Source organism: Phalaenopsis equestris, unplaced genomic scaffold, assembly GCF_001263595.1.
Source record: "Phalaenopsis equestris unplaced genomic scaffold, ASM126359v1 Scaffold000352, whole genome shotgun sequence".
NCBI lineage: Eukaryota > Viridiplantae > Streptophyta > Magnoliopsida > Asparagales > Orchidaceae > Phalaenopsis > Phalaenopsis equestris.
Window position 1 is genome coordinate 924806 of NW_018164794.1, and position 23191 is coordinate 947996.

The 23191-nt window shown below is 39.2% G+C and overlaps 1 protein-coding gene across 5 annotated transcripts in view; it reads right to left on the reverse strand.

Annotated features, from left to right (window-relative positions):
• LOC110026117 overlaps positions 1 to 23191 on the reverse strand; it is a 62943-nt gene that overhangs the window by 13319 nt on the left and 26433 nt on the right. For all 5 annotated transcript variants that reach the window (XM_020726921.1, XM_020726922.1, XM_020726919.1 and 2 more), the window contains 4 exons: positions 16016 to 16121; positions 4770 to 4853; positions 4102 to 4248; positions 3735 to 3863 (listed from right to left, as the gene is read on the reverse strand). In XM_020726921.1, the coding sequence (XP_020582580.1) occupies positions 3735 to 3863; positions 4102 to 4248; positions 4770 to 4853; positions 16016 to 16121 (466 nt within the window). The remainder of the gene's footprint in view (positions 1 to 3734; positions 3864 to 4101; positions 4249 to 4769; positions 4854 to 16015; positions 16122 to 23191) is intronic.

A 23191-nucleotide genomic window follows, 5' to 3' on the forward strand; every position in this document is an offset into this window, starting at 1 on the left:
GAGGCACCAAAATATTCTATCCAATATTCAATATTATCTAGGGATAAAATTAGGGAGCACCTTGAATTTCTCATGTGGAGATATTTGTAGAAAGATTTTTATCTTGACCTCCACTATAAGCCTTGTTCGGAGCTTTACAATTATTCTTAATCTCTCTTCCCACAGTTCTAAAATTCACCCTGACCTAGACTTTTTTTCTAGTAATCTCTCTTCCCATAGTTCTAAAATTCACCCTGACCTAGACTTTTTTTCTACTGGACTTCAATCTGTCTATGCTTGTTCCTATCCAGATTCATTCCTTTGTTCTCAATATTCAATGCAAAATTTGAAATTTTACTACTCACCTTCTTGTGAACTTCTTCATTCATATTAACTGAGTTACTCACCACTATAACGAGTCCATCTCATCAGCCTGACAATGAAGATAGAATTAACAGTGCACTGACCTTATAATTGAAGTTGATGCCCACATAACACAATTGGTTTTTCACAATGCTGAAATTATTCAAAGTTCAACCACCATACTCCCTTCCCCCATCATCATATTGTATAATCTATTCATCAAAAAAACCTTATTTGAACTTGAGGGCTTCTCATACATCCTTATCAGAGTCGTCATGACGCAGGACTCCTGGTGGACCGGCTGGGCGCGGTTCCAGCCCAGCTGGACCGGTCAATCCTCTCGGAAGGGGGGACACCGCTCCCTCCCTCCTCCACTTTCCTTTCTTTTTTCTCCCTTCCTTCCTCTTTCCTTTCTTTTCTCTTCCTATTTTCCTTCCTAAAGCCGTTTCCTAATTTAAATCCTTTCCTAAAACTTAAATCCTGATTTTATTCTCCTTCGCTAAGTTAAACCTTTCTTAAAATCTAAGATCTTGATTTTTTATTGTTCTTCTTTCTTAATTAAAATGTTTCCTAAATTAGGGTCAAGTCTTTTACAAATAGGAGTTGAAGTGTCTAGTGTAGAGGGTCCTTGTTTTGAAATCTGAGTTTATTTTTGTCTGAACATTTTCCCTTTCGAGGGTTGTATCCGCCGACGGTGAAGGTGCTCCGGACGTAACCCTGTCTGAAGTAGTGTTTATCTTTGATGTCCCGATTCCGACACGCAGTCCCGCAGCGCGCCTTAGTTCCAGTCTCTCTCCAGCACAGCCAGCCAACTCCCTGCCAACCCACTGCTGCAAGAGACCTTGTTGTTCCCTCGGCTTTCCGCCAGGCCCTTGCAGCTTCCCTGCAGGTTTGCAGCCGCCCCACCTTTGTTTCACCTCCATACACTCTGGTAGCTCTCCCCAGGAGCTTCCTTGCATGCAAACACCGCCTATTTGCCTTCTAGACCAGTGCCGGTGCACCTGTAGCTCCCCTACAGGCAGGCGTAGCCCACCTGCTGCCCATCTAGCCATCCAACCGACAGCTCCTCTACCCCCCCATCCTCTGTTCCCCAGCAGACTGCAAGCTCCTTGAGGTCCTCCCAGCGCCTCCCAATGCTGCAGCACGCCCCCACCTGCATTCTGCAGCCTCTATCACCTCCCTCACAGCAGGTAGCAGTCCCCATCAGGTCCTCCCAGCTCCTCCCCAGCCTTCTGCAGTCTTACGCCGCCCGTGCCTCCGCTCCTCAGTTTCGACAGTCATTTGTGCCTTCGCTCCTTGGCTTCAGTTGCCATCCGTTCCTCCGCTACTTGGCTTCGATTGCTATCCGTGCCTTCGCTGCTCAGCTTTTGTCGTCATCCGTGCCTCCATTCCTCGACTTCAGCTGTCTTTCCCGCCGCCCCCGGATTCTAGTCTTCGACAACGTTCCCGCCTCTTCTCCTGATTGTGGTTCGACGCCTCGACGTGCGCAGACCTACTTTCACCCGACACCGTTCCGGTCTTCACCACAGCTACCGCTCTGGCACCACTCTTTAATTTCAACGAGCCAACACGAACTAAGATGTATATATATAATTAATTAATTAATTAATTAATTAATTGATTACAAGACTACAAAGATTTATAATCAACTAAAATATTGATTAAGAAAATAGAATAAAAATTATTAAATTAGATTCAAATGATGTTTTAATATAAATAATAATTTTTAAATCTTGCTTAAACCCAAACTCTTATTGTCTTATGACTACATGATTAGGGTAGTTAAAAGGACTCTTTGTTCGTGAATAGCTCATGTTCGGCTCGTTGAGCAAATGAGTCGAACACGAACACATTTTTTGAGCTCGAAATATAAACGAGTCATGACTCGTTCGTGTTCGGCTCGTTTACACCCCTACTCCTCGTCGAGCATGTTGTGTCTTTATGCGTCGAATCTTAGTTGTAATGTTTTTCTTAATATTTTGATTTGTGCGGTGTCTTTCTTTCTTTTGAGTCGTCGTTATAATTTTTGTTCAAGTTATTAATAAATTTGTGTCTTGCTTCGTGGTTTGGGTTAACTCTAGTATCACGCCATAAGATCCACTGTAGTTTTCTCATTTACAATGTTGAAAGCAATATATGATAAAAACGAAAAACGGATCAAACACAATTTTGTTCAATCAAGCACTTCCCATTCCTCCTGAATTATAGATTATGGCTATTTCCTAATTCCTTCCAATGGCATATACAATTTCTCTTGATATAGTAAATCTTCAACTCACCTTTTCCAGAATACAAAGTTCGAGCCATTCAACTTCTCCATCTTGTACCTCGCTTCGTTAATCATTGCTCACTCAAATTAAAGATCTTCAGAAAACCTCGCTTTGATGCAACTTGTTGGGACAGAAAAATCGAATTCGATCAAGTCACAATCAAATCACACCGCAGAAAAATACACCGATTTGAGAGATCTGAAACAAAAAAAAATTGAAAAAGAACACAACATAAAAAATCCTAGAAAACACATAAGATTTGACATGGAAAATCCGAGAACGAGAAAAAAACATGGAGCTATACTACACCAAAAAATTCTACGATGAACGTAGGAGAAATGTACAAATTACACTACAGTCAGAGTTCTTCTCTACAAGCCTGGAACTCAAGAATGTTCTTCCTCTCTCGATTGCACAAGAGCAATCTAAGGAAATCCAACGCAAAACTCGCTGCACCGCTCTCTCTGTCACACTCGTGTTACACGCACTGCCAAGAGATACCTTCCTCGTATAGCAGTCGAAAACTTAAAACCCAATCGGACGAGAGCTCCTAGCGCAGGAGCGCTACTCCCAGGTGTGCCTTTCTACGCACTCTGTATGAAGTATTTCTTCTGACTGTCGAATTGCCTGTCTCGAGCGTCGAAATTCCGCATGTTCTGTTTTCGAACCTAAAAATGGCAACCCGCAACATAGTTGTGCCCATCCAAAGCACTAGAATTCCCAGTGCTCGGTTTACTGGGCGGTTGGGCAACCATATTGGTTGGCGCTGTGACGCCCCTAAAAGCGCTAGGGTGCCCAACTTCGAAAAGAAAAGCAATTAACCAAAAAAGTTAGCATAAAGAAATATCCTAGTTACCAAAATATCCACAATTCATCTACAAAGAAAAATTAATTTTAAAAGAAGATGGATAATTTGTGGTACTTTCAAGAATTCATCTACACAGTAGCGTAAGTTGACCAAACATTTTGTATTGGATAAAGTGCAGACAAGTTACTCACACAAGCCATATGCGAAGATGGATTCAATTTTAGAACCACTAAACTAGGTTCCCCAAAATAGCACATCAATGACACAAATGCAAGTTTCGGACTTAGAAGTGGAGTCGCACCATGAAAACGAACCTGATATTGTGGCAATAGATCCCAATAATCCTCTAACAACTCTTCCAACTTTGGTGCACCTGGTTTTGCATCAACGTAAGTGAACATGTAAGTAGTTCTATCCGTAGGGCCAGAGCCAGCAGGAAATGCCTGTAAAATATCATACAATAAAATGTAAAGGAAAGCTAGAAAATTTCTTCATGGCATCATAGAAAATGTTTCAGGAAAAAGAATTTACAAAAAAATAATATAAGTTTTGATTATGGAACTAAAGTTTGAGCATGGATTTTCCAAAAAAAAATGTCACATTATTATGTTTCAAAATTCATGAGTTTATTTAAAGCATTTTTTCGGGATATGGAACTCATGGAAAAGGAATGTTGTTCACCTCCCAAAAGTACTGTAATTCCATATTGTTAAATCTTTTCGCTGAAAAATTGCTGAATATAATATCACTTGACGAGTTGTCATAAAAACCACGGCTGCACGAACCTACCACAAGGCATATGCCATCAGGTTTTCGGGCTGATCTTATCTAGAAGTAGAGTTACAGTTTGAGATGTTAAAAATCGCTAAATAATATAAAATTAAAAAGCATTGCAATTATCTAAATGCATATGAACAAAACCTATCTAAAACTGGGTAAGAAAAAATTAAAATTACAATGGTAACAGTTTGGATCACCTGAGACCAAGTAGCACAAACATGCTATTCTTATCAAAAGCTAATGCCAATATATGACTTTTGAGATATTCATATATCAGTAATACTTTACTTTCACGAATATTGTTATAGCTCTAATGCTTCAGTACTTTTGACACCAAAACATGCATAGACCATTCCATTTAAAGATGTCCATGCAACAATAAAGCTTAATAAAATTATAAGACAAGAATTGGTTTAATGCTACAATTTATTTTGTCTACTTAATAATCAATAAAATATTAACATGATTAGACGTTAATATATAAGTATGGTCGGTCATGGGACTTCAACTTCCTTAGTTATTTGAAAATCATATATGCTTATCAAAAGTAAGCAAATTGAGAAGCTTGCCTGTTTCACCAATGGAGAGAAGTTGCCCATTGAATCAACAACAAGATATGAGGACAATGTACCGCCATCATTCAATTTCAAAACCTGAGGGAAGCAACAATAATAAGCATCAGAAAAAAAGGAGTGCACTCAAAAATTGACTCGGATCAAGCCAAATATATAATGGTTGCCAGTGTAGTCAAACTAGTGGATGAAGATGCTATCAGCTACAAGTCAGCAAGTGTTTGCAATAAGTTATTCCATGTACACACATCCTGACTCTTTTCTTTTTACCGCTTGTTAAATGTCTCGAGTTGGAAAGGCTGAAAGTGTAAGGAAATCTGACTATGAAAAATTTAGTTTCCTTAGGATGATCAAATATGCATATGGTACATCATATACTATAACATCAAGACATGTGCTGCTTAACATCTCCAAACTGCTTCTAAAATAAGCATTATACAAAACAGTGTTCGCTGCTACATTTGGTAGACCTTATCTATTTAAAAGCTTGTGATTGAAATGATGTCACGGTTGGTGCTTAGAAGAGAATTTTCATTCGCATAGTACCAACAATGTGAATAGCATAGTATAAACACCATATACCAAGTGGATCCATCATCAGACTAATCAATGCATACAATGCATTCAAGGTGAAATAAAAGTGGTACCAAACTTTAACAAACATTCAAAGGGAAAGCAAATATTATTACTGAATTCAAATCTGAAATTACAGGAAAACAACAAAATGCGCCCAAACTAGGGTTGATTCTATGGTGGAGGTAGTTGGTTGGAAAGGGGCGGCAACAATGAGAGAATGCGTTAGCAGCAAAGGAGAGGTGGCGAACAGCAAGAACAGCTTTGGAGGAGCTGTCAAAGTGGAGGAAGCAAAGAAAATAGGGGGAAAATAGCAGGTCTGCCGTTTTCTGGGTGGTGGCAACAAGGGGCAAGCAGCGAGGGCGAAGTGAGTCGATGCAAGAAAGGATGGGGAACATTATAAGAAAAAAAAACACTACCTGAAGACCAAGATACAACCGGAGCACCACTTGGAACCCTAATACAACCGGTAGAGGGAAAAGAGACACCGATGGCTGTCCCGAGATGAAACACAGCAAAAACTGAAAATCAAACCCTAGAATAACATATATATAAGTCTCCTTAAGATAAATACCTAATTAGAAACTAGATAAATAGGTAATAATCATAAAGGAATAATCAAAAGAAGAAAATTTGAAAAAAATAAAAAGAAAATAGCATAGGAACCCTTCGGCTTGGGAGTCCCGCAATCGGCTCCCTGATACCATGGGATTGCAGTAACGTAGGAAATACGATTGCTGCATCATTTTCTTGGAATTGGTGGAGCTTCGACCTCATCTGTCGAAGTTTCTAATTCCTAAAGATATTGCATGAAGCCAACCAAGTTGAAGGTGGCGAAGATGCCATAATCTCCCGAGATTAGAGAACTTTCGACAAAGTCTCTAGAAGCACCAAGATCCCACTATTGGATACGCTATCCCACAAAACACCTTAAAAGGTTTCCAAAAGTATGAGTAGTCATCTCTATCTATCCAACAATCTGTGGGTACATTGTTAAACTGAACTAAAACTGTGTCAAACGTTCTCCAGAAAGTTCACCAAAAGTAGCTCAAGCTTGGCTCATTCCTCTCTGAGGTGAAGACAGGTTGAAACTTCATTAATGGTGGCAGCCTTGGCGGTAAGTTGTCGATCAAGATATTCTGACGCTCTCTCTGTAATGGCTGCCATGTTTTTGATATCGGCTCATCTGTCTCACTACCCTCTAACATCAACAAAAGTAATCCCATTGGCGCCCTTCTCATGACAATAGTACCTAAACCTAGAACTCCGTAGAAGGCAGAAGAACTATGCAATTTCCATCCTTGATGAATAAGTGTGCTTGAACTCGTCATGTTGAGTCTTGTGATCAAAATATCACGGTTTCACCAACAAAATGTAACAAGCATCCATGGGTCCAATATCACACCACACTTGGCCATGCAACTGATGACATCTTCTATCAATGCTAACCCTGTTCACCTTCGTCAACCAAGTCAAGGAATATAGCTAGGCATGTCTCTGAATACTGAGACAAAACTTGTCTGTCAACTATATAGACACATTCTAACAACTAACTCCATCAATGATATGGTTGCACACATTTCCCTTCACCGTGCAACAGACATAAAAGATGTTATGGCGAAGCCACTGCTACTCTCTAGTAGCCTTGGTCTGAATGAACCATCGAACCACAAGCATTTCGCCCTCTTCAGTTGAAAGTAGATACTCCTACACATCCTCACTATATTTTGTGTCTCCAGTATCACTATCCACTTCTACTACTCTTTGCTCCATAAAAGAGACAACTCTGGCAATAGGTCAACTTCAGGCGATGTGTCTAAGCTCATGACATCTGAAACACTTTCTTGCAGGCATTGTGTTGGGACTGCTCCTCTCGGACTTCTTCTCAGTCGGATCAACTCTATCATCTTTCTGGACAATTTTCACACCTTCCTCAAGTTTACTCTAACTGGCAACTATTGTAGATGACTGTCTGAATGAAGGTGGTGTCCTGCTATGCTTTTGTTATTTCTCCACCTTCAGGGCCAATGCTTGAACATCATTCAATGAATAGTAAAGCTGCAGCTGAATGACGGGGCTAATTTTTTTACTTTAGGCCTCCCAAATAACTGCTACGGTGTTCTCCTCTGGCTCTCTCAACTCACATTTCAGTATAAGCTGCTCAAACTCCATTGAACTCCTCCACTAACTACTCCCCCTAATGTAAGTCATGTAGCATCAAGAACATATCTTGGCGGTAATGTGGGAGTGGGCGTAGAGCTGTAATTGAGTCGAGCCGAGTATATCATTGTTCGAACTTGAATTTGTATAAATATAAGTTGTTCATGTTTGACTTGAGCTTGTGTCGAGCTTTAATACATTGTTCAAGTTTGATTTGTTTAACTTTTTCAATGTTTGAACTTGATTTGTTTATGACAAGTGAACAAGTATTTAAACGAGCTAATAAATGAGCTAAAAATTCAAACAACAATCTAGATTTTCATATAAAAAAATTTAATAAATATTTTTTAATGCTAATTGAAGCTACTAATTTGTCGATTATGAACTCAAAATTCTTTGAATATTAATAATTAGCTACATAATTCTTATTAATAGGACCACTAGTTCAAATTTTGTAAGTAGAAGAACAAAATTGATCCAAAAAATTATAGGATGATCATTTACTTAATCATATTAATAAAGAAATAATAGCAATAAGACAATCCATATTAATGTTGCTGGCAATTGCAATGTCATGGTCACAAAAAAAGAACCCATTACATTTAAGGTTATGAAAACTCTACAAGAAAATCTTTTATGACACTTTCTTTAACTGTAAATATTTTATTCTAAATAAAAATTTACTTATTAATAAAATAAATATTTAATTAATAATTACAATAAAAATATTATTAATATGATAACATATTACTATTAAATTTATAATTAAATAAATACTAACTAATTAAATTTTATTTAAATAATATATCATATATATAATACGACTAATTATCGAGCTTAATATCCAATATTTAATAAGTTACTTGTTGAACGATAAATGAGTTTGTTCGTGAACATAAACGAAATAGTTCGACTATGTTCATGTTCAGTTCATTTAAGCTTCGAGCTTTTAAAAATAGTTTAAGCTTGTTTATTTACTAATTTGAACGAACATGATCGAGTTATTCATCGAGTTATTGACTTATTTACAGCCTTATGTGGGGGTAGATACTTTGTCTGCATTTTCTTATTCATTTTATCCCAAGTTGTGACCTTATTCCTACCTTATCTCTGTCTTACTCTCTTCAGATTCTTTCACCACAAAGAAGCACACTTCTTCACTTTTATGGTAACAAGCTTCACTCTCCTATCAGCCAACACATCCTTATACTCAAAAATCCTCTCAACCATCTGCAACCACTCGATGAAGTTATCTGAAATCATTAACCTCTTGAAAACCGGTAAGTCTATATTCACCCCAGGTCTCTCAATCCTCCAAAAGTCACTCAATCCTTCGGCCTCCTCTGATATTAAATCCTAACACATTGTGGCCTATCTTTCTCTTCACTGGAATCATACCTAAAGAAGGGATTCATATTTTTCTCCCACTCCTTTTCGACTGTTACTATCACATTCAGTGATGATTTCTAAATGTCTTCCTCATTTTAGTAAGTCTTTACTGAAGTCGGCAGATTTCCCACTGCAGCTCTTACATGATGATTTCTTGAACGTCTTTCATCACTTGTCTCCTGGATGGCATAGTTAGGGTTTAGGTCTAGGAGATGAAAGATATTGCATGAACCTAATCCAAGGTCGGAAAAGAAATTTTGGGTGGCTGGAGTGAAGTTTGGGTTAGTTATTGGTGGATTTTGGTAACCCTAGGATAGAACTAGAGTTAGGCTAGCTCTAAAATCAAATGATATTGGACTTTAACAAACATTCAAGGGAAAAACAAATATTATTGTTGAATTCAAATCAGGAATTACAACAAACAACAGTTGAAATCTGAAATTGCAACATAACAAAAACACGACTCCAGAACTAGCGTTGATTCTAGGGTGCAAGTAGTGTCAACTAGGATTTTGGAACTCAAGGAGGATGGCAAGTGGATCGGCTATCAGACTGAAAAGGGGAGGTGACGAGCAGCAAGAATAGCTTTGGATGTGTTGTTTAGGGTGGCGGTAGCAAGAAAAACATGGAAAAAATAGCAGGTTTACTGTTATTTGGGTGGCAATAGCAAGGGGAAAGCAGCGAGGAAAGGGAGTTGATGCAGGAAAGAACAGAGAATGATATAGGAAAAAAAACACCACCTGGAGACCAAGATACAGCCGAAAAACCACTTGGAACCCTAGGATACAACCTGTAGAGGGTAAGGAGATGTCGATGGCTATGCCACGACAAAACAAAGCAAAAACTAAAAAATCAAACTCTAATACAACATATATACATATATAAGTTTCCTCAAATTAGGGTTGTCAAAACGGCTCGTTGCTCGCGAACAGCTCGTTCGCTAAGTTAACGAGACGAACACGAACAAAGATTTTTTTTGTTCATGTTCGGCTCATTTTGGCTCGAAATTCTACTCATCAATTATATACATATATATATATATATAGTATTTGTAAAGAAGTCCTAGGGCAGATTATATTGAAATAAAAAGCCAATAGATGATGCCCTACTCATACGATAATGGTACAACGATATCCCAACAAAAAGATACAAAAGTCTAAAAAAAAAAATGCAAAATAAGAGTCTATGGATGAGGCAGTTTAGACCTGCCTTTTCCTCTGGTTCTTGGACCAGATAGCAAACTGTGAAGCGTTGTTCCATTGTCAGGAGTGACCAAGGTATCATTCATTAAGTTTCCAAGCTGAACAGTATCCCCAGCCTTCTTCTTCCGCCGAGAAGTGTAAACTTGTCATTCTTCTTCTCAAGGTTGTTCAGTCTGATCCGTAGAATGAAAGACAGTTGGAGCGATGAGTTCCTGAGCTTGTGTAGGACAGTCTTCCAATACTTTGGAAACACCTGCCCTCTCAACAGATAGTTCTACCAACTGATTAATAGCAGTAAGATGGTCTGTGTTTGACTCTAAATCTTCCTCATTAGTATTAGGAGACACCTTTTCCGTCATCTGAATGTGAATGTTCACTTCATCTCTATCTTCAATCACCTCATATAGGGGAGCCTGAGCACCCTCCACGATAGGTAGAGCTTGAGAGGATAGTATGTCCACTTCAGTAGAAGAAGGGGCGGTGACCGCGTCCTGCCTTCCAGGGGCAACCATCTAATTCTCCTCCAACAAATGACCTTAATCAAAATTTTCCGAAACAATATCAGTAGACAAACCATTTGCATCGTATCCGCCATGGGCATAGTAGTAGGTATCACTCTGTCATGAGCATAGCAGTAGGTATCACAGACAGTGAGTAAGAGGGTATAACCTTCGCGGAAGTGTGCTGAGAAACAGGAGGTGGAGTTACAGCTGACCGTAGATGGGGATGCAACCGATAACAGGATGAAGAGCTATGACCAAACATTCTACAGTGATAGCAGTATTGGGGATGAGGTCCCATCACAATCTTCTGCCAATAACCCTGATGAGGGGAGCCAATCCAAATCTCCCCTGGAAAGGGTTGAGTGACGTCATGCTCTACAAGCACACAAGCTTCAGATGACCTGCTTGTATCAAGCGTGGGAGTATCGACCTTTAGCGGTTTCCCAAAAGCAGTTGTCAATGTATAAAGGGTTTCATAATTGAAGAGATGCACCTTGAGCCCTGGAAAATAAACCGAAACCAAAATAATAGGAGATTCTAATTTATGATCAAAGTCCACTGTCCATTTCACAATTTTCATAAAGTAATTATCGATTTTGAGAACTTTTTGAGCAAAGAGTTGGGTATAATCTGCGTCATTTGAGAGTTGAATGAGAATGTGACGGCCATCTAGCGAACGAACTTTCCAACTCTCTATGAGCTTAAGAGAATCGAAATGTTTTCTAATAAGCTCAAGCTTGGGATTTCCATACGGAAATTTCCCAACAATAGTATATCTACATGTTGAGGCTATTATACTTGTTTCCTCATCAATGAGAAATAAAACGGGTTTGTCATTCTTTCTTCCCAGTTTAATAATAAAGGTATAATCACCTCCAGATTCATGTGCATCATGAAATTCTTGAGGGAAGAAACAGGAACGACCGCCTGCCCCAGGAGTAGAACCCCCAAAGACAGCTGCGGCATAACTTAGGGCCATTCCCCAAACCGAAACAAAAACCCCACGCGCGACACTGGAGCTGGAGCAACGACGAAGGGAACCCAAACCTCGAACAGAAACAGGGAAACAACCGCGGTCCGGCGAGCAGGAGCGAAGCCCTTCGTCGTCGGGAACGAAGATGGAAGGACGCGACAAAGCTCGTCGTCTGGCAGGAAGGAGACAACTCGCGAGTAGAACAAAGGCGAGAAGCCCTTCATTGTCGGGTACGACAAAGCCGAATGACATGAATCTTCATCGTCGGAGATGACGATGCCCGTGGAGGAAGCCGATAGTTTCAACGTAAGGAATCGCCATCGGGCAAATCCCTAGAGCAGCCCAACGCCATCGATATATATATATATATATATATTGATGAGTAATATAATATATTAACTAGAAAGAAAGATACATAATCAACTACAAGGCTACAAAGAATTATAATCAATTAAAAGTGTTAATTAAGAAAATAGAATAAAAAATTATTAAATTAGATTCAAATAATGTTTTAATATAAACAATAATTTTTAAATCTTGCACCAATCTTTAACATCTTATGACAATGTGATTAGGGTTGTCAAAATGATTCTTTGTTCGTGAACAGCTCGTGTTCGACTCGCTAAGCAAACGAGTCGAACACGAACACACTTTTTGAGCTCGAAATATAATCGAGCCGAACATGAGCTCGTGTTTGACTCGTTTACACCCCAACCTCAAATTAAATACCTAATTAGAAATTAGATAAATAGATAAGAACCAAATACAATAATCAAAATGAAGTGGGAACTAATGGAACCCCCCCCCCCCCCGCCCCCCCACCAGCTCCCCCACACGCGAAAGCACCCCCCCCCCCCCCGCCTCACGACTAATGTTACAGTGCGTGGGCATAAAAAGCTGTGGGAGTCTAGTTCCGTGAATCTATTGTATGGACCAAACCGTTCTAGGCCTGGGAGTGTCGGCCGCTCTCACATTGATTTAGCGTCTCCTTTCCATTGGGGGATCCAATCCTAAGTATTTAAAGCTTATTTATGTGATTCCTTTGTTTTTGACTTCAACTTTGGCATGTGTTTCTGTTCAGGACAGAGACCCGCTGCAGGTGTTCCCCTTCTAGGGTTGTATCTGAAGTCAAAAAGGTACTCCAGCTATAACTCGTTCAAGTTGGTGACCGACTCAAAGAGTTCAAGTGCTACTCCATGTGTAGCTCAATCTCGTGTGGATACTTATCCTTACCCAACTCCTCTGCAACCTTTCCAATCATCCCCATCGCTGAAGCAATGTCCGGAAAGATTTGAGTAGTGCTCCAACTGTAGCTCGATCTCGCGGGAGTATTTATCTTTAGCCAACTCTTCTGCAACCTTTCCAACCATCCTCCTTGCTGAAGCAATCCCCAAACAGCCCTCCCCTTTGTTGTCCCGCAGTTCACCGTCCTCCCCTTTCACCGCCACTCATTGTCCCAGCAACCGGCTTCGCTGCTTTCATTGTCCTTGACATCCACCTTAGCTGTCGCAGTCCACCATTCCTTACTTTTGTTGAATTACCCTTGTTTCGCCATCCGACAACACCACCATAGCCCTGCAAGCCATTTCCTTGCGGTCATATCGGTTTCCAGCCGTCCAACGATACTACTGCAGCCCCGCAACTCCTCTCCTTGCTGTCGTGAGCCTACCCGACCCTTCCAATGCCCTGCCACCACTTCCTTGTTGTAGCCACCTCACCATACCTTGTGGCCATCCACCTTCCTACCCAACCAAAGTCGTTCCTTACTACCGTCCAATCATTTCAACACTTCCTACAAGGTGTTCCTGAGTAAACTGCAACACCAACTCCTTCAACCTAAGACCTAGTTAAGTCATGTTGTGTCTTTGTTATATCCTAGTTCCAAGTGTTTGCTTGTAACCCTATTTGTTTTTTGAATAATAATATTTGTTTTACTTATTGTGGTTTGGATTAACTCCGGTATCACAAAAAAAGAAAACATGAAAAAAAATAATAATAAAAGGGAACTAGCATAGATTACAACGGTTTGGGAGTCCTGCGATCGGCTCCCTGATACTAGTGGATCGCGGTAATACGGGAAAGATTGCTCCCGCATCAAGAAGGGCTAAATTTTTCGAACTATTAGGCATTATAAAGGAACCATTGACCCAAACTGAAGAAAAAAGAGGTAGTGTTCAAAGTTTCCTTTATGATAAGACATGCTGATAATACTGGAAAGAGAAGATTTTAATATGTTTGAAGTATATCTGTAATACAAGAGTATCTTTAATCTGGATTGCATACTCACCAACTTGGCTTTGTTTGAACACAGAAACCAATATTGATGTATTATTTAACCTTTCGACTTTTGTTTGATGCACACATTAGACTCGATGCATGCATTCTGATTAAAAAAAGTATTTTTTTTCATACTTTGGATTTTTTTAAAACTAAATATATTTCTTATTTTCCAAGTTCCATTACGCGCTCAGTCCATATTTCTAAGCTCTTGTGTCGATATTGTCAGAATGTGCTCATGTAAATGGCCTAACTACTTAAAAGTATACTTAACGATTCATTTATTCCAACTCATTCTTGTAAGAGTTTCATTTGATATTTAATTTTAGTTTACAAATTCATTTAGAAAGCTTGTAATCATATTAGCACTCAACATCCTCATCCCCTACTAATGTTCTCACCACTGATTAGTCATACTAAATAATTGATAATGAAGACTACATAAGAATATTTTTTTCATTTACTTGGCATTTTCAAGGTCAGCAAGCCTCCAAAGACAGAAAATTAAGGAAAAGTAGTTTTTTGGCATTACCTTGGTCAACTGCAGCTGGTCTCCTTCAACAAATATTCCAACTACCTTAGCATCGATCAATTTTGGGGGTTTAAATTGAAGATCATTATATCAGCAAAAAAAAATTCTTGGCAAAGATGACCATTAAAATCCACGGTTTTGCAAAAATTTGTTGAGCCCAAATGAAAGCTATTAAGCTCCCTTTAACTTGCTTCCAAGAATCATTATCATCAGTAGCCTTATCCAAATATTTGGGGTCAACTTTATGAATCCTTATTTTCATTTATTTCCGTAAGGTGTTGCCCAAGTTGTTAAGCTTGCAAATCATTTTCAAGAACATTGATACATCTTACCTTAGGTCAATCACTTCTCATTCCTCATTATTCTCCACTACTTTATCTAGCCACCTAATAGGCTCTTTCTTGTTCTTACTTGTTAAGCGTCCAAACACCTAAAGTCTACTTACAGTTACTTAATTTCAATAGATATCACTCCAAATGACTCTTAGATATAATCATTTATTAATTTAGCCTTCCTAGTTAGTCCATAAATCCATCAAAGATTGTCATCATGTAACTAACAATGTGACTTACAAAGGTGTATTTTTGCCTTGAAACAGGAAGCACACCAAAGTGCATGCTCCAAATAATTGAAACATGCATAAGAGACATTAACAAGTATTACACTATATAAAAACCATCATGCAAATAAAAAGTTTGAAATGATTTATGGCGTTTAAAGTGGTATAATTAAAAAAAAAACAATCACCAACTATTGAGCTATAAGGCGCGCACACACAATCTGAAAGCAAGGCATGATATTAAGCTCTTGTTAAATCATTCTTCTTCTGGGATCAAAAAGGAGCAGTAGAGTGCACATGTTGAGCACTTTGCAAAGCAATGACAAGAATGCTTCACCACCTTGATCGTGCTTTATGATTTAAGCCCACTTTCTTTATACTCTCCGACCACGTTTGTGCTGATTAAAACTTTAAGAATAATTTATCAATGTAAATATTCTCATTTTTGCCACACTTAGCTAACAATGACACTTTTATTACCAACGCTCATATCCATAAAACATTTTTGGTCTATTTATAGTTTTATAATATCGCATATAAGTTTGGTAATATCATCTTATATAATTATACTCCTAACGCACCTATCTGTTTCAGCCATGCAATCATAACTCTAGAAGTTATATTCTCATCAATATACCCATTACTTTGTATGATAGATTCAAAATACATAAACATGTCACACATTGGTATCATTTTATCCTCTAGTATTCTTAATCAAAACTGCAATCTATCCTAAAAATCTAATGTAACTTGAAACAAAAATTAGCATCCCAAAACATTGCAAAAACAATACAAATATAGCAACATTAAAAATCAAACTATGACGTACATAACTGTTGAATACTTTTTATTTATAAGCCATGATGAACATTCAAATAATGTAGAAGATGTACATATAAAAATTCAACACACTGATACATGATTGATATAATTAACTATAATGATCGATAGTGTATCTAGCATTCAAAATTAATTGTTAACATAAATATTTTTATGTGAAAGTAGTCATTGTTGGCACAAAAAACATCTAGCAAAGGTCATACAAAAAAATCACGCAAAATAGCATTTGACATACCGCAACATCATCATAAATGCATATGCTGGACAAGCTTTTTCCCTCAAACACGATGCCACCTAAGGAAACAAAACGTTCTTTCATAATCTCCAATAATTTAGCTGGCCTGCACCCAAAGTTTAAAAATAAATGAAAAATAATCCCAACATAAGCAATGCAAGCAGTTTCAACTGCTGTAGAACACAACACACAAGCTTTAATTAGTAGCATAAACCTACTGAAATGAAGACTGAAAAATCAAACCATTCTTAAAGAAGTATATAAACAGCTCACATAATCTATAAGTGGCATGAGTGTCATTATCGTAACAAAGGGTGAAGCAACGACACATATAAATGTATAATGTTATTCTAATATATTGCTCATGTGCCTTACGAAAAATCATTTAAGCTCAAAGCACTATCACTCAAAATCTAGAAGTGCCTTTCAAAGCCAATAGCTAATACTAAGTTACAATTAACTTGGCATCTTCTATCGTCATATATTTCAATGGCAGTTTTGAAAATTTAATGATTTATTTAATAACAAATAAGAACATATAACTTTGCTTGGGTTATATTGATTAATTACCACGCTCACAACTGAGAACATTGATAGGTGGATGTGATTTAATTTCTTGAGATTTAGAATTCATTGTATATAAATTTGTTGAAGTGTTGTTGGACATATTTATTTGATGGATTCTTCATTCTCCATCGGTATTAAGGTGGATTATTGAAACCTAATAACAAGTCTACACTCGAAGACCAAGGACACCGCCCACCAACTATCCATTCCAAATGATGCTTATGAGGCTATGCTCCCAAACACCATCAACATAAAAAAATTGTCTTCTACATGTATCATCCCCTATAAGTAGATCAAATACAATACTTCTAACTCAACAAAGAAAGTAAAAGAAAATTTGTAAAGATGGCTCTCTAAACAAGAAATAACGTGAACAAGATAAAGATATAAATTGAACTAAAAAGTATCGGCAATTAAACTCACTCTCTCCACTTTTGGCTCAATCCCCACCTCCCTCCTCACCAGCTGCCCCTTTAGTTATGGCTCAACCCCATAATCAACCAAATCCTTCACCACAACTGATTATGGTGACACGTGTCTTCCACTTGACTCCTACCTAGAGAGCAATTGAGTCTAGTCCTATTGCTTGCACCCCCTGGTCATTTGCTAGGGTTATTGGGGATTTGAAACTTCAAAGAATTTAGCACCCTTCATCCAGCTAGTTGCTTTCGCTTTTCTAGCAAGATTTAGATCCACCTTAACATAAGTAGCCATTAACTTTTCATGGCAAATCTGCCCTTTAAAGCCAATTTTAAGCTAGCATGTAAGCTCTCTTTTCTATTATGAGTAAATATTTTATGGGACGCTCCAATTTAGAGATTATTCAAAAATTTATGTCAAACTTAAACTTGGTTGGCTACTTCTCCGTCGGTTTATTGACCATTTCATATTATTATCATAAGATTACCTTTAAAAGTATATTACACTGCAAACTTTTTGTGGTGGTATGAGAGGCCGTGGCTTAAGGACAATTTAGTGTTTTATTCATTATTGTTTAGCATAAATAGAACTAATATGTTTAGGATTAGGTTTATGCTACAAGATTGTTGTCTTGAGTCTTATAATTAGGATTTTGGAGAGAACAAATACCTCTCAAGTTGTAGGTGTTAGGGCTAATGTTTGGAAGAGATCGCCTACCTCTCGATATGTAGGTGTTTATCTTTTATGTATTTGAGTTGTTGATATCAAAGTTAAGTTAACCCAGATGATGATGAAATGCAACTTTTATTGCTGAAAATCAAATAGGGATTAGAATAAAAAACACTCAAAATTAGGAAATAGCAAAAACACGACACAAACTCAACTATGGCTAAGGTAGAGGGTGTTGGTGTTGCGGTTTAGGAAGGAAAAACACGCATGGAAGTCGTGAAATGGTCGGAAGGTAGCAAGAGACGGTTGTGGTTTGATGTGTAATGGAATGGAGGTGGGCGACAATAGCGTATGGTGGGATGGTTGCAACTAAGAGGTGGTGTCAGGGTGTTGGAAGGGGTTGGGTAAGCTGTAGGTAGAGATAGGGAGCCAACTGAGAGTAGCCGACTACAAGGAGGGAAAAGGGGAGGTTGCGACTGTGAGTGAGGGGCCGACTACAAGTAGGAGGGAAAAGGGGAGGTTGCGACTGTGAGTGAGGCTGGCAGGCTGAGAGTAGCCAGCTATAGGTAGGAGGGGAAAAAGGGAGAAAACGAGGAGATAACCACCACCTTGCGCAGGATACAGTCGGGGCACCACTGGTCCTCAGTTACAACACTAACAAGGGAGAAAGACACTGATGGTAGCGGGGCACCACTGGTCCTCAGATACAACACTAACAAGGGAGAAAGACACTGATGGTAGAAAAACTGATGCAAAAAACTAAATCCTTTTTCTAAAGAAAAAAAAACTAAATCCTAATCAAAGAAAATAGTAGGGAAGCCCCTCCTTTTGGGCGGCAACCCTAACCCAATAGAAAGGGTCAATCAACCCTTGAACCAACCCTATTGAACTTGTTCGGCATCCCTAGACGGTTTAGCCAAAGATGAGTGCCGGGTCAACCTCCAAGGGTTGGAGGAGCTTTGAGCTCATTCATCGAAGCTTTTAGTTGCTCATAGCATGGAGTCAAATCTATTACATTGAAAGTAGCAAAAATATTGTAGTCCCCTAATATATTGATCTTGTAAGCGTTGTCATTTAGCCTCTTGAAAATCTTGAAAGTTCCATTTGCCCCGAGTCTGAGCTTCCCGAAGGATGATCCACACTAGATCCCTTTCTTGGAAAGTCACCTTCTACCTAGTTTTATTTGCCTGTATGGTATTTGCAATTCTATTTAGTGATCTCCTTTCCCAGCTCTCTGTGTAACTTCTGAATCTCTTGCACCCTCTCCTTAGTATCCTCACTAATCTCTGATGTTGGAAGGAGTGATACCAAGTCAAGTAAAGTGAATTTCACGTGGTCTGATTCATAGACTTCATGTAAGATAATTTAACTTGAGCTAGGATCAGGTCCCATTGCTTAATATTCTTCCCCGCAAAGCACCTCAAAAGGTTCCTCAAGCTCTTGTTCAACACCTCTATCTGACCTTTTTCTGTGGCTAAGCTACTGAGCTGGATTGAAGCTTAGTGTCAAGCTTCCCCCGTAAGATTCTCCAAATATGACTCAAAAACTGGACATTTCAGTCAAAAGTAATAGTCCCGAGTATCCTGTTTAGTCCTCCTTGAGTACAAATCAACTACATGTGATGCATCCAATGTCCGGCGGCAAGGTACGAATGAGTCATTTTTTAGAATCTATCCACCACAACCATCACAAAATCCATGTTATGTTGTGTCTTTAGAAGACCCAATACAAATCTATGTTAACATCCACCACGGGGCTTCCGATACTGGGAATGGAGTGTATAGTCTTACATTTTTTCATCTGGTTTTGGCCACATGACAAGTTCTGTATTACTTGATCTCTCGTGAGTCGAGGCCAAAAAAAGTGTTCTCACATAAATGCGAGTCTTGTCTCTGCCATAGTATCCTGCAAGTCCTTCGTTGTGACAACCTATTTTGGTGGAACATATAGCCATCAGCCTTGTGATACTGCTTAGGAGGCTTTTCTTGCCATTGCATCAAGATCTCCCTGAAATCTTTATCCGTCTAGTAAAACTCCTTCACTCGATCGAATCCTACGACTCGAGTCAACAAAGATGTGATCAGCAAAAGATGGCGGTTCAATAAATCTACTACTCGATTCTAGCTTCACGCCTTGTGGTTAACAACAATCTAGAACAAAACCAAAAACTCCAACCAAGCAGCATGTCATCCTTTCAAGTCGTTCTAGATATTCAAGAACCTCAAAGTCTCATGGTCCATAAAAAAAAGTGAGCTTGTTTGTCAACAGATAGTGACTTCAGTGATTAAGAGTTCTCACAATCGCAAAGAACTCTATAGTACGTCGAATACTTTCTCCTGGACTCATTCAACTTCTCATTGAAGAATACTATGGGGTGGCTTCCCTGGCTCAGTATTGCTCTGATCCCCACTATTGAGGAGTCACACACCACCTCGAACAACTAACTGACGTCCGATAATGTCAATACTGGTGCCTGAGTTACCTTCTCCTTCAGAGTATGGAAACTGGACCAAGCTGTCTCCATCCACCAGAACTTCCTTTTCAAAAATTCTATCAAGGGAGTCGTGATGTTGCTGAAGCTCCTCACAAATCTTCTATAAAATGATGTCATCCCTAAAAACAATCTCAACTTGGTAAAGGACTGTGGGGGTGTCAGCCTTATGATAGCCTCGATCTTTTTGCAAGATTCATCTGATTTTCCACTCGTATAATCTATCCCGATCTTAAAAATTGTCTTCCACTCCTCCCTTCGTCTCATCCTGATCTGGTGACATCCTTTGTGTAAGTTGATCTTGGAAAAGATAATGGCTCCATGTAACTGATCCAACAGGTCATCCAAGCGAGGTACAGAGAACATGTATTTGATGTTGATCTTGTTGATAGCTCGACTATCAACACATATTCTCCATGATTAATCCTTTTTAGGCACCATCAAGGTAGGGACACCACGTGGGCTATTACTCTCTCTCTCACCAAGCCTCTCATAACGAGATCCTGTACTTATTAATGTAATTTTTCATATTTTGCACGTCTCAATCTGTAGGCAAGCCTTTTTGACAACACAAATCTAGGTACGAGATCTATGGCAAGTTGAATGCCCTTCAAAAGTGGTACCCCTCCGAAAGGTTGTAAGTCATCACATCCTGAAAGTCAACCAGTAGTAATTGTATAGACTCCAATAACTCAATCTCCTCTCAATTCCCTCTAACAGAACTAAAGTCATTGCCACTGGAGCCTCTCGTACTGACTACATAAAAGTGGTTCATGAAATTGCCGTTTCATTGATGGTATCTACTCCTCTCAAGTCTCTGACAGGAAAAAGAAATATGTGTTTTCCATCCTTCTTGAATGAATAAGTGTTCTCGAACCTATCGTGATGGGTCTTGTAGTCGAACTGCCACGGCTTCCCAACAAAATATGGAAAGTGTCCATGGGTCCCACATCACACCACACCTGCTCTTGTAGCTGGTCTCTAATAGAAAACTCAACCAAACATTTTTGGTCCACCTATATCTTATTTTCACAGTTCAATTTGGTAAGGGAATAGCGTTGAGAGTGCTTCTGCGTGGCCAAATCCAATTTCTTCATCATCAGAGTGGATATCACATTCTCACAACTTCCACCATCAATAATCAGGCTGCAAACTTCCCTCTCATTGTACACCTGGTGCAAAAAAGTTGTCTTATCCACGAATGATCCTTCTCTGTCTCAGTCTATAGAACCCTCCGTACGACTAACATCTCTCTCTTATCTCCTTGTAGTTAATGTTCCTCATCCTGGTACTTTGTTGTTTCCTCCTCACTCACTTCCTCAATGACATCCTGTTCAGTGAAGAAGGCAGCTCAGCTCGTAAGGCAGTTTGAGGTTATGTGTGCGCAGTCGTGACACCTAAAATATCTCATGGTAGGCACTGTATTGGGCTTGTTACTCTTCTCGAACTTCTTTCCACTCAGATCTATCTTGTCATTCCCCAAACCAATCTTCCCAACTCCTCCATATGAAACTTTGTTGGTAGTTGCAGCGATAGGTGGTTGTCTGAATGAGAACAATTGTCTGCTTTATTTATGTTGTTTCTCCATCTTCAATGTTATGGTATGAACATCTCCCAATGACCAATAGGGCTACAATTGAGCATCATTACTGATAGCTAGCTTCAGGCCTCCCAAATATCTTACTATAGTATGTTCCTCGGGGCTCGACCAACTCCCATTTCATCTAAAGTTGGTCAAACTGTTGTGAACTCCTCAACTGATATGTCTCTCTGTTGTAGGTAATAGAGCCTCAGAAGCATATTCTGATGATACTGAGGAGGTAAGTACCTCTTATGCATCTCATTCCTCATCTTGTCTCATCTGCTAATCTTGTCACTTTCATATCCCCGTTTTGTCTCTACAAATTTTCCCATCACAACAAAACACTCTTTTCAATTTGATGGCCATGAGTTTCACCCTCCTGTCTTCTGGCACCTCTTTGTACTTGAAGATTCTCTCAACCGACTGCAGTCATTCAATGAAATCATTTGATTCATCCTTCCTTTGAATTCTAGTAGATCCACTTTCACTCCTAAATCTCTATGTCCTCCAAACATCGCCTCATCTCTCGACCCCCTCCGATAATGAATTTTGAAGCATCGAGGTATGTACTCCTCATGGAACAAGTTCAAATTATCGTCGATTTCTCCTCTCTGACTCTCTATATCACAATCGAGTGTAATTTCCCCTTATGTCCCGTCAACAATCTCAGCAAGCTTCTGCAAAAGTCGACGGATCTCTCATTATATCTCATCACAAGTAAGTTCTGGCATGTGTCCCCTTGGTAGCATACTTAAGGTTTGGATTGGTGGGAGTCGAAGGGGGAATTGGAATATAGCGAATATTAAAATCCCTAGGATAGGACTAGGGTTGGGCTAACTCTGATACCAAAAGATACCATAGTGAACCTAGATGATAACGAAAATGAAACTTTTATTACTGAAAATCAAATAGGATTAGAATCAAAGACACTCAAAATTAGGAAATAGCCAAAACATGACACAAACTCAACTAGAGCATAAGTCAAGGGTATTCATGATGCGGTTTAGGAAGGAAAAACATGCAAGTAAATCGTGGAATGCTCGGAATGTAGCAAGAGACAACTGTGGTTGACCGCAAGATAGCAGGGAGATGGGCGGCATCAGGGTATGGTGGCATGGTTGTTTAGGGAGGTGGTGGCGGCGTGTCAGGAGTGGTTGAGTAGGCTGTAGGTAGAGGTAGGGGGTTTGTCTGAGAGTAGCCGGCTGTAGCTTGAAGGAAAAGGGGAGGATACGGCTGTGAGTGAGGTCGACTAGCTGAGAGTAGCAAGCTACAGATAGAAGGGGAAAAGGGGAGGGAATAAGAGGAGATAACCACCTCATTGGAGTAGGATACATCCGAAGCACCACATGTCCTCTGATACAACCCTAGTAAGGAAGAAAAACGACGACAACAAAAAAGTTAAAGCAACAACTAAACTCTAATCAAAGAAAACTGCATATATATATAT